The sequence below is a fragment of the Schistocerca gregaria genome, chromosome X (genome assembly GCF_023897955.1).
Source record: "Schistocerca gregaria isolate iqSchGreg1 chromosome X, iqSchGreg1.2, whole genome shotgun sequence".
NCBI lineage: Eukaryota > Metazoa > Arthropoda > Insecta > Orthoptera > Acrididae > Schistocerca > Schistocerca gregaria.
In genome coordinates this window covers 832261919-832274416 of record NC_064931.1, presented here as the reverse complement: position 1 = coordinate 832274416, position 12498 = coordinate 832261919, and the positions used below count along the sequence as shown (strand labels likewise).

Below are 12498 nucleotides of genomic sequence, written 5' to 3'. Positions count from 1 at the left end.
CCCTTAGAGTAGCATACTTTCAGATAAGTGTATTTCTGTTGTTACTGCAGTTAGTGATCGTTCTACTCCATTCTGGGAATGTTTCATTGCTAGTGGAATTGGTTGCAGATCTAGATTAGTCCTTACCATTCTGAAAATTCTGGAGGTGAAAGAAGCAGTAATATACTTATCATACTTCATACGCTAAACTTTAAAGAAGGAATTATATGTATTGTGTACAGTCAATAAGGAATAATTTGTCTCAACATTTGTCCATGGAACAAATTGGGCATTTGGGGAAAGGGGGAGGGGAGGGAGACACTATAGGAATTGTGAGGGACAGAGAGAGAGAAATGAAACCTCTGTAGTGGAATTCATGTAGAAATAAAATTTAGTGAGTGAGTGGAACAGTGAGTCACATCAGATTTCACTTTGGATAGTATACCCTGTGAACTATTAAAGAGCACTTAAGGAGCTGACATAAAACTTCTTTGCCTTTTTCCTATTACTATCCCAACCCATTAGGTACAAATAATTCTGTTGAAGTACCAACTATAAACGATAAGATAGTTGTCATATTGTTCTGATACATGTTTATTGTCATAAAGGATGGTCAGTAATTGTTTTTAACATGGCTCATCAGAACGGTAAAAATGTATTCCCCAAGGGCATTAGTAATGTAAGCCGGTCAGGATGTCCAACAGTTACAGTTGGAAGAATTTTACCTAGCAGTACACAGCCAAATCAAATAAGTTGAGAAAGCAGTGTTGCAAAATAGTATGGTTATCAATGAGACACACTGAAATTATGTCAAAGTGCATGAAGTCATAATTTACTTTGTAATAGTTGCCATACCAAAAGATGAAATGGGAAGATGTATCAGTGAACATGAACATGTATTATCATAAAGTGGTCCTATATAGAAATTATTGTTGCTTCACTATTTTTGCAACTCTTGCAGGGACACTTAACCATAGGGATTTATTAAGCACAACTTCCTCTACACTGTTAGATTTTGATTATCATTTGGTACACTGGTCACATTTTGAAGAACAGCGGTTCATGACAGGGAAAACAATAAATTATTAATAGGTTTCACTTCAATATTAGTGCAGCTGATGTGCATAAGGTATTGGTCTGAAAGAAAGATGTATGGCAATAAGGCACTGAAACTTTTTGTGAGTTTGAAACCACAGGACTCAAGCCTGTGATCTCAGTTTTCCTGGACAGGACTCTGTCCTATGGAGTTGTCCAGGCACAACTTAGAAAGCTTCAATTTCACAAGTATCTTTCTCTTACTCTTCAAGTTTTTGTGGAGAAGCAGCTTAGTCATGACATAATGATTTGTTAAAGGGTGAATCTTTGATTCAGCTTTGTGTGTGTGTGTGTGTGTGTGTGTGTGTGTGTGTTGGCACTTAGGTTAGAGCTTGCGTAATTTTAAACTGCCCACACATCAAAAAGACACATTCTTAACAGTAGAGTACGGAGTGAGGTCACTTCGCAGTTATGCCTGACTTGCAGTTGGGATGAAAGTGATTTGGATCACTGTTTGGCCATGCAAATCAGTTTTCAATCATTTCTTTCAGATCCCACTAGGCTAATGTGAAAATACTTAGTTTTAAAGACATGGAACTGTTTCCTTCCTCAGTTGCACATACGCACTCTGTTGTTGTTGCTGCTGCTGTGTTAAACTAATATTTTTTTACCTCCATTCTGGTACACACACACATTCAATCTGAAAACAGCCTGTATGCTGTAGCTAAACCTTTTCTCTGGAATGTCCTTTCTTTGGGTGCTCAAGGCTGACAAGGTACATATGAAAGCTTCTGTGAAGTTACTGAAGCAGGAGAGGTACTGGCAGAATTAAAGCAGTGGCTGTCGGTCATATGTTTTACTTATATAGCTGTCAATACAAGTATTGCCCGAAAACAGCAGCTTATTTGGCAGGAAATTTTGAAGCAGTGTCCACTCAGTGTATGAATGCCTCACATATTGGGTACAAATTGTTGGATTGTAACCAGTAAAGACCACAACTCCTGTTACTTGAACAGAGATAAAAAAAGTTTTGATAGACTGTGGCCACATTTGTCATCCTGTTGTCATACAGTTTTGGTAGCTGATAATATCTATTCCCTCTTATGGCACCATATTGTTACCTGATGAAATAACCTTCTCTGTATGTTTCCTGCAGATATGTGGCAGAATGAATACTGGCATCACTTCATGATGAAGTCTTGTGTAGTAGACTCAAAATAATGTTTACTTTAAAACCTGATAAATCGGTTGTTTTGTAAAGTAATAAATTTGCTTGTGATTATGTGGTTTTTGTGCTAATGAGGTTGGTTTGATACAAATGTTTAAAAATAAATAAATAAATGTTTTTCATGAGCAGCTCACCTTCTCAACTTAATGTCTTTTGTGGGATATATGTGATTCAGTAGTCATTGAGCTGTTTCATCCCATAAAAAAAAAGGTTCTGTCAAACTCTGCAAAATACTCATTGACTGAAACTATCATTTCCTCATTCAATAGAAATTTTTTCCCAGCAAGCCAGTTTCAACTTCAGAGACAGGAAGAAGACACTTGGGGCTAAGTTTAGTGAATTGAAATTCAATTCAAAGCCCAATTAGTGCACTTTTCCCATTGTCACTGATGTATGGGGCGGTGCATTACTCTGGTGAAAGAGCTCTTTATTGCGTGCCAACCTTGTTTATTTTCCTTTTTTTTGCCTGCCAATGTAACTGTCCAATGATCAAACAATGAAGCATAATAGTCCAGTTATGTTTGTGCCTTTTCCAAGGATTATTCTGTGGAATCTCTGAAGAAGTGGCTATCACCTTACCAGCTGAGAAAATGGTCTTTCTTTTTTAGTGCTCTTTCACCAACCTTCATCCATAGTTTTGACTGCCATTTTAACTCTGGTGTCTAATGATGGTTCCATGTTTCAACAACATTTACAAATAGATGCAAAAACTATGCAGATTGAGACTTAAACTTTGCCAGACATTGTGTTGAAATGTGGTGCCGGATGTGTTTTTGGTCGACTGAGCAATCTTGGCATCCACCTTGCACCCAGTTTCTTCATATCCAATTTCTTTGCAGGGTATTATACTCTCACTCAGTTAAGCTGCTTACAGTCTCGGTTGTCTGATGAATTTTTGAGTAGTCTTGCATTACCACATCGTGGATTGTGTCAATGGTTCCCTTTGTGGTGACCTCAACTGAACAACTGGCATCTGCTTCGTCTTTGGTGCTCATCCAGTCATGTTTAAATTCATTAATCCAAAAGTAAATGGTGTTCAATGATGGTGCAGAGTCCATGTGAACTTCATCCAATTTTGCTTAGATTTGTGTGGTGCCCCAGCCCTTCAAATGAAAATGTTTAATAGCATGAAACCCAGTTTTCTCCATTTTCAATTGCAGTCGGCACACTGACCTGACAGCTGTCAGCAGTGAATTGTACGCTGTTAACTGTTGAAATTTTTTGTACGAGCCTTGAAATAATTGAATGGCTGTGAAGGCACAATAAAAATGTCTCATTCTTTCGTGGAAATTTAACAGAATTGAGAAGCCACCATTTTATATTATTTGTAAACAAATAATGGAATATTTAGTCAGCTATGTGAAATTTAGTATCTACTTGCCCTTGAGTAAAGGGAAATGTTTTGGGTTTGATGTTAGCCATTTTAGTTAGAGAATTCTAAAATACTCCATTTTCTGTAAGATATGTGCTTTATTTTTATGTAAAATTGTGTATGAAAATAAGACATCTATTAGATTTTTAGAGGTGGTTTGTTTTTCACTGACTTACTAGCATTTGAGGTATAGGTTTCTTGTAAAGAATTGATGTGAAGTAGTGCCAGAGTAAGGTGTTTCTTGTAAGTGAAATTTGTGAACTATTTGACATATATCTTTCCTGTCAGGGTAGTGCTTCTCCTAAATATTTGTAGTATTGAGAGTTTAAAATTGTCTGAAAGAAACCTGGTACTGGAGTGGTGTTTGAAGTTTCATTTACTTCTTGTAATTCATAAATATACTTGTTAGACTTTGTAGAAAATTAAATTATTGTAAATTACAACTGTTGCAATCTTGTTTTATCATATACCATCAGTTGATTGATATGTTTGACAGAAATTTAAAAAAAAATTTAACAAATGTAATCAGCAGTGCATTTATTTTAATAAATTTCATATAAAATTGCCACAAAACTGAAAAATTGCATGTTCTACCAAACAGAAACCTGGCAACAGAGCTCGTGGTCGTCCCAAGAAGGAAGATAAGAAAGAAGAATCTGGTGGGGATGAGGAGGAAGTTGATGAGGATGAAGAGGAAGAAGGGGAAGATTAATGAGCAGTGTATGATATAACCCACACTACTTGACAAGTGGTTTAGATCAAAATAATCTTGAGATTTGAAAGTGCATTTGTTTTCTTTGGAACTGTTTGTCAAGTGACAGTGTGGTAACATTTTCGACAAATCCTCTTCCTTTGGGATCAAAATTTGATAATGTGTGTACTATGTTGTGAGTGGGCAATATGTTTATTGCTTGGGCTCTTAATCTGTATGTTCAACTATTTAGGGAGTGAGTTTGTGACCATAAGGTTTATGTCTTTAGAGGTGTACTGAATTGACAGTTCAGATGCAGGGGAGGTGGTGTGTTCACTGCATTTATGCATGTTTTTTAACATTGTCATTTTGAACTTTGTGTGTGGGCTGTGTTAAACTGTACAGATTTTATAAGTCCTTAACTATGGATTAGAGCCTGGAGACACTTCACTCCATTGCTACACATTTGGACACAGTACAGTTCTTTCTTAAAATAGTAGCTCCTTGTTCCATTTATACAACTATGTTTAAGGTTTCCATTTTAGATTTCATTGAAATAATGTGCACTACAGTTTCATTTCCTGTCTTTCCCCTTTTGTTCCTTCTTACAGGTTCTTGAATCTCATATGCGTGTACCTGTGAAAAATAAGAAATTTGTACCTGTTAATGTTGCAGTATGCCTATAGGCAAGCAAAGTAAGTTAGGGAGTTGCCCGAGAGTGCAAGGCATTTGACTGGTCTTGCTTCTAATAAAATAACACTGCAGTTGTTCCCTTACCCATTTTGTATAAGTAAATATATATGAGGCAACATTAAAAGTTTTGACAAAAGATGTTGGGGGAATTACATGGAAAGGACTGTTGCTGTTCCATTACATTATGAACAGTGGCCAAGCTTAGTTACACATTATGGGTGGGAGATACCAACATACATAATTTTTTATGCCTGTTCTTTGTGTTTTATCCCAACCTTCAGATGAGTTCTCAGCTAAATGAACACACTGAAAATATTTGAAGTTATTCATTAGCAACTTTCTTACATTGTAGAATTAGTTCATTGCGAATAGTTGTTAATTCTTTTAAACGGTCGAGAATAATCAGTCATGTCACTGCCACATATACATGGATTTAGAATGAAGTTTGAGTCCTGTTTTGTGTGACGTACTATGTTGACAATTTTTATTTGTAGTGTGTGCAATATGACACTTAATTTTGTGAAGTGTGTCTGATAGGAATCATAGTGTTTCAATTTATCCTCCCAGATGTATGTGAATCTGGCGATATTTTATTTTATGATGTATTCACATGTAAGTTAGTGCAGAATCTCAATCAATAGGATGAATTTCTTTTTAATTAACAAGGACTTTTTAAGTTTGTCAGCTCATTGAAAAGTGCTGGCCGTATTCTTTTGTGGACGCTGCATATTTTCCCTCAGTGAGAATTAAAGTATTTAGCAAACGTGAAGTGCACAGCATTACTTCGTTTCACAGGTATCTAGAAAAAGATTACATGTTGGGATAATTCAGAGGCAATGACAGTGTTCAGCTTTTTGTGACTAGTGGATTACAATTAATGTATTTTATTTATGGAACTGTGCTTCACTTTACATTATTCACTGTAACAGCCAGTGTTATTTACCAGAAACACCTTATTTTTCCTTACTAGTTTATAGAATATCAGCACTACTAGTTGGAAACTAAATATAGAACATTGATCACACACATATTTTAAGCTTCTGCAATATAACAGGAATTTCGTTAATGGGAATCGTGTAGATTTTTCAAGTTTAGAGATATATCGGTGTGTTCAGCCTTTTTATTTTACCAGTGACTCGGAGGCCATTTGCAGCCATTGTTTGTTTTCAGTAGGAAAAACCAGTATTTTAATGTTTAAATTCTATATTGTCATTAAGTCTTATCAGGAAAACTGTGGAAAATAAACTACAAAACTTGGAATCCTAGCATTTCATTTTTGTCGTGGATTGATGGATAGGAGAAACTAATCCAACATATCAGCCCTTAGCATGTTGCCTTAAAACACATGCCGCTGGCACTGAAAATTGTCTATGTAGCAGACATACTCTACTGATATGTAGGAATGCAAATACCATACTTCTGATCATAGAATAAACACCAGTAATGGCATCTGTTAGGCTGGTCTCTCAGAGCAAAAAGACACAAGGCTTTAAAAAAATTGCAAATTTTGATTTGTAACTCTAAAGTAAAAGGACTGTTTCCTCAAAAACCAGTTGCTAAAAATGTTATGTAATAATGCCAATGAGTCAGTTTAATTAGTGCGATTGGCTATTGCAGGTACTTAACACGTAATGTAAAAAGTAAACATTGTGATCTGTATGGCATGGGTACATTTACACTGCTGTTACAGGTAACATCAGCAATGTGATTGAAGGTTTTAGATTAGCTGCCATCTGATCTATAGTATGTCATTGTCGTGGTGACAGTTGTAATGAAGTGCTGCGTGTGGTTGTTCGAAATCTGGTGTTAGGGAAAGAGGCCACTGGCACCAAACTTTCTAACACTTGTGCTGTCCCTTTCTCCCAGCTTTTATATTCTCTGCACACATTTAATTTTCATGTAGAGATCTGTAAACAGGTGTGTGTGATATTCGTAAGTAGGCAATATTGCTGAACGTTTCATAACTGAAGCATACTAAAATATATGGATCCTGTAGTTAAAGGCTGATATTTGGTAGGAATCTGATAGTCAGTGTTTAGCCCCATACTCTGTTTTATGTATAGATTTTAGTAGTATATTATATCACAGAATGCTTAAGATTCTGTGCTAGATCAGTAGCAAACATTTGAATGTATGAAGAAGACCTTTTATCTTTTGCAGAATTTTGTACAAGCTGTAGTTAAACTTAACAGTAAAAAGTTTTGAGTGGAAAACTTTTGGGTTGTTCACTATCTAAGAAGTGTATCACATGCATCTGGGTCTGTGTCACCCTTAAGGCTTGAACCCATCACTGAATACATAAAACTGATTAGTTTAATGCTGCATACATAAGCAGTTCAGTTTCATCAATTGCCATGCCATTACAAGTATGTTACAGGTTCTTACGTGATTTATTTCTGTTTTGAGTATTGTAAAGCAGATCAGTTATTTGTGTCCAAATTGAGTGTTACTTTTAACACTGTAAACATAAGGAAGTAGTTTTAAGATCTGCATACAAATCATCAAAATGTCATAAGATTGTCTTGATCATGTAATCGACTGCACATTTTCTTTTCTAAATAAACATACGGAAATGATATATATATGTATTATGAATCAAACAGATTTCCAGAAGCTGACATGAGCAGTTGCAGAAATACTTCGTAATTATGTTAACAACAAAAACATCCATCCTTTGTGTAAAATTTGTCAGGCATGTTAAGGGTGAGTATTGTCATAAAGGGTCTTTCGTTTTGGTAATAGATGGTCTAATAATGTGTAATGTGTGGAATTGTGATGGAAATACTGAACCATGATGCATTGGTAATGACCCAGCTGGATGCATGTCTGTCTAGAGTGTGAGCATGATAGTTCTATATGGGCTTGGGTTCCATTGCTAATAACCTTGGCATAGACACAGCACTAAACCGTAAACTTTTGTAGTTTTTCACATGTCACAATACTTCGAACACTTGATTAATTCCAATTTTCTTTGACAATGTATGCTTGAGAGCATAAAATGTATCAGTTGCTGAAATTTCAACTGGCAGTTGTTACTCAGGAGCCAATCACATACTCTGTATTACTGCTCATAAAAACAAAGGACACTTTCAGTTGCAAGTGTAATTGAGGAAGTTACTGACATTCGGGAAGAAGAGCATACCCTCTAGAAGTGCAACAAAACCTGCCCAGTGTCATTCCTAGGATTTGAGAGATGAAAAAGGCACTTGTAATTGAGGTGGAATCGAGCTGAACAGCAATAAGAAATAACTGAATATAAGCAGTAGATATTTTGTTCGTGTGTTACTATTTATTGAATCTGTATAAGACATGAAATCAACAATGAACAGTTACAGGTCCTTAACACCTTTCCAGGTGTCAAAAGGACACACAATATGATTTATTAGTTAACACCTTGCCTAAAGCCCTTTCACATTGACAATCTGCATTTTTAGAGGAGGCATTTCCAGCCTCCTCGTCCCAGATCGCCGAGGTGGTGTTCCAAAACTTGTATCTAATTATTGGTCCAAGGTCAGGTCTTTATATCTCTAGCCATGTTTCCTGACTGAGTTTGATGAAAGAGGAAGCCATTTGAAGATAAATTTTTGTTGTACTACAGATGATCATAGCTGATGTGTATTGGTGAGTGACCTTCATTGGAACAGATCAGTCCCTTAGGGTAGTGTTGTTGCACTGATAAAACTAAAACATCCGTAATGAATATATTGAGCAGGATGAAGTCAGCCATCTATTGTTTCAAGCCAACCAATGTCCACAGGAACATATTCAGCACCAAACTGTCATAGCCACTGTGAAGTGACATTGATGTAGGGTTGGGATCACACAGGCTATATACATATAATGGACCATCATTTGCTGTGGAAAATACTGACCCATTGGAAATTATTACATTCTACCAACCATAATATTTATTTTCCTGAGCAAACACTAATTGGTATAGTTGACTGCTTGTCCTCAACAGCTGACAGTTTGATTTTTAGTATGCCCCCCTCCTCTCCAGGCACTGCCAAATCACGTCACTTGGTAGAAACACAACATTTAAGTTGGTACATTGTACTGCTTTTGGTGTTGCACAACTACTTCGTTTCCCCAAGCTTCTCCAATCCTACTGGACTCGCCTGTACCACTATATTTTATCCAACATTGTGCTTGGAAACACAGTGCTGTGTATCTGCATTGGATACCGTCAAATTCCCTTTGCCCAAAACAGCAGTGATGTCTCAACTAGCCTATGGTGAAGCAGGGCTCATAGTGACTGATGTAAGGTGCAAATGTTCAGGTACTGAACTGCGTACTGTCAATGGCTTTAAGACAAGTAGTATGATAACTGTTTGACTTTGTCAGTGCTGTGGGATATAGCCACCATGTGGGATAATGATTACAGTGATAAATTACTCTAGACTGACATTCCACTTTGGGTGAGGTGAGTGTACTAAGAAGTTAAGGATTTACGTACCTAAATTTCAATATAGTCTGTTATTAGCCCTTAGTTTACTGGAGGCCAACAGTTATCTCACTGAGCAGTACTACTTTCTACTGGAGAGTTGGGTCAGCAATTACTGAAAAGGTTGCCATAATATCAAATCCCTTTACTTCTAACCGCCCATATAGAGAAAAAATATTTACTCCTCCCTAGTGACTTTTGACAAACATTTCTCCAGTTGTGATGACCAGGCAGAGTACCTTAAGAGCGTTAACCACTGCAGAATGTTCTATACCTCTCACTTGCTTACTGTGCAATGTTCTGATCAACTGGTGGACTGAGGTGTGCCATGATACGAAGGTGTGCTCTGTGCATTTTTGCATATTATCCTGTGATTGTAAATTGTATTCATTAATAAGAGTTGTGTGCGCAGTGTTGTTGCATCTGTTGTATACCAGTAAAGTTATCTGGATTTCCTTTACTAGTTCTTTCAACAGTTTCACACCCTCTGTCCTATGAGGCAACCTTTATTGACTCTCTGTGACCAAGTTTCATTCTCCAATTTCCAGCCTGACAGTAGCAGGTGCTGTCATTGGGGACCGCCAACACCTTGTGCTGCTATTTTCTGGAGATTTTGAGTTCAATCCACTAACACCCTGTGCTCCTCCATTGGAAACGAGTGGAGGTAGCTCTGGTGGTATGCTTTTCCTCAGACTCGTGAATGCTACACTTTCCCCTTTACTACGACCATCCTCACCTCATCCCAGTCTTCTGTTCCAGGATCAGATGAAGTTAACATTCAGATATTGCAGCAACTTTCTCTTGTGTGTAAGCACTTTCTGCTTCGTGCGTACAATCGCATTTGGGCAGAAGGCACATTTCTCAGATGCTGTCGTAAAGCCACTGTCATACCTATACCTAAGCCTGGTAAGGACAGACCTTCCTTCTAGCTAACACCCCATTTCTCTCACCAGCTTTGTTTGCAAAGTGATGGCTTGTGTGATTCATGGCCAGCTGGTATGGTGTTTTAGAGTCTAGCAATCTGATAACGACTGTACTATGTGGATTTTGTGCACACTATTCTGCAGTCGACCATCTCGTCACTTCGCCAACCCATTCCGTGAATGGTTTTCTGTGGAAATAAGACACACCTTGTTTTTAATTTGGAGAAAGCCTACTTAACCTGCTGGAGGACTGGTATTCTCTGTACTCTATACATGTGGGGCAGCTGAAATTGCCTGCCCAATTTCCTTCAGGAATTTTTAAAACGCTCAGTTTCAAGGTATGTATGGATGACCTTTTCAGAAACTATACAGATAATGCAGTGCCTCAAGATCCCGTAGTGAGCATCTTCTTTCCTATAGCCATTAACACTGGTATGCACTGTCTCCTGCCAAGTGTCTCCGGCTCCCTTTTCGTTAACGACTTTGTGCTCTGTCGCAGTTATCCACAGAATTGCCCGCCCCCTGCAGTTCTGGGTGTTCGAATAGGCTTAAGGTATTCCTGCGGAGTTTCACACGTTTCCACCTTTGTGATGGTCCCCTGTAGGGTTTGACCTCCATTCTTCAAAATTTTCCCAAAGAGTGAGCCAATTGGGGAAGGGCCCCTTACAAGGTGCATCGTGTCCATTGTGCATTGAGATCTTTAGCCCACTTTCTCGTCGTCTCATTGCAGTCCTGCCAATTCTCCATCTCTTGGGCAAGGACACCTTCCTGGGTGCGTTTACCTCCATGGTCTGTGCACTGTTGATTTCTGCGTTGACAATGACCATGGACTTCTTTGCACCTGATAACCAGCACCGTAGCCAGTCCGTTGTGGTGGAGCTGCCATGTGCCCTGTTGGTTGTAGCCCCACTGACCACACAGGGATCGCTTTGCTGATGCCTGTGCCATTAACTCCCCATGTGTGCCAAGGGGTAGATACCCATCCCTCTGGGGCATCAGGACTCCCGGCAATGGCCATCCTGCCAGGTGGCCTTTGCTGTGGCTGGGTGGCATCCGTGGGGAGGGCCCCTGGTTGGAGTGGGTGGCTTCAGAGCAGATGACACACAGTGAAGTGTAGTAAATCATCTGTTGCTGGTGGTAAAACACCAGCAGTCTCTTAACCGATCACGAGCTCGATTAAACGCATAGAAGTATGACCCCAAATTGTCTCCCTCCCTGGCCACACCATGGGAGGAACGTCAGGCAAAGGATGGCAGCGGATCTTATTTTGCCGCGGTACCTTGTATGTTTGAGAGCTGATGGCGAATCTCTCATGACAAAGCCTTAGTTTTTTTGTTGAGCATTTAGAGGACAAGTTTGGGGAGGTGGAGGGCTTGTCCAAAATGAGATCTGGGTCAGTCTCGATCAAAACAGCATCCTCCGCCCAGTCACAGGAGTTACTCACTTGTGACAATCTGGAGGATATTTCTGTAACCATCACGGCCCATAAGAGCTTAGAGACCTTCTTTTGCAGTCAAATGGTGAGATGCATGCAAATTTCTAGCAGCGAGGTGTACATTTCATCCGGCGTGTCCACTGGGGTCCGAAGGATAATCAGGTTGTCACCGGTGCCTTCATATTGGCCTTTGATGGTGAATACATTGCCCAAGAAGGTCAAGATGATGGTCTACCAGTGTGGTGTAAAACCCTATATCCCTCCCACGATGCTGTGCTGGAAGTTCGGCCATGTCTTCCTTCTGTACCTGCAGTGTCACATGCAGTGTTTGCGGACGCCCATCACATCCCAATATTCCGTGTGCCCCGCCTCCCATCTGTGTCAACTGCGGAGAGCACCATTCCCTTTGTTTGCCTGAGTGCAGGATTCTCCAGAAAGAAAGGACCAACTGACCTACACTGAGGTTAAGAGAAAATCAGAACGCCTGCATCCTGTGCGTATGACATGATCTTATGCCACTGCTACAACAGTTCTGGCACCATCAGCTCTGCCAACCCAGCTCGCCTCTCAGAGCTGGAAGACTACAGCTGCTCCTTGATGGTGTGGGTCATTTCCTCCCTATTGCTCCTGCACCACTTTCTTCGGGAGCAACACCCCCCACCCCGTCCCCCCTACACCCAACCATCTGGGACATCCGT

At 39.2% G+C, this 12498-nt stretch overlaps 1 protein-coding gene across 3 annotated transcripts in view; it reads left to right on the top strand.

The window, feature by feature from the left end:
* Positions 1-7576, top strand: part of LOC126299336 (high mobility group protein HMG-I/HMG-Y-like) — a 29488-nt gene extending 21912 nt beyond the window's left edge. For all 3 annotated transcript variants that reach the window (XM_049991170.1, XM_049991169.1, XM_049991171.1), the window contains exon 4: positions 4216-7576. In XM_049991170.1, the coding sequence (XP_049847127.1) occupies positions 4216-4326 (111 nt within the window). In that variant the 3' untranslated portion in view covers positions 4327-7576. The remainder of the gene's footprint in view (positions 1-4215) is intronic.
* Positions 7577-12498: the final 4922 nt, after the last annotated feature.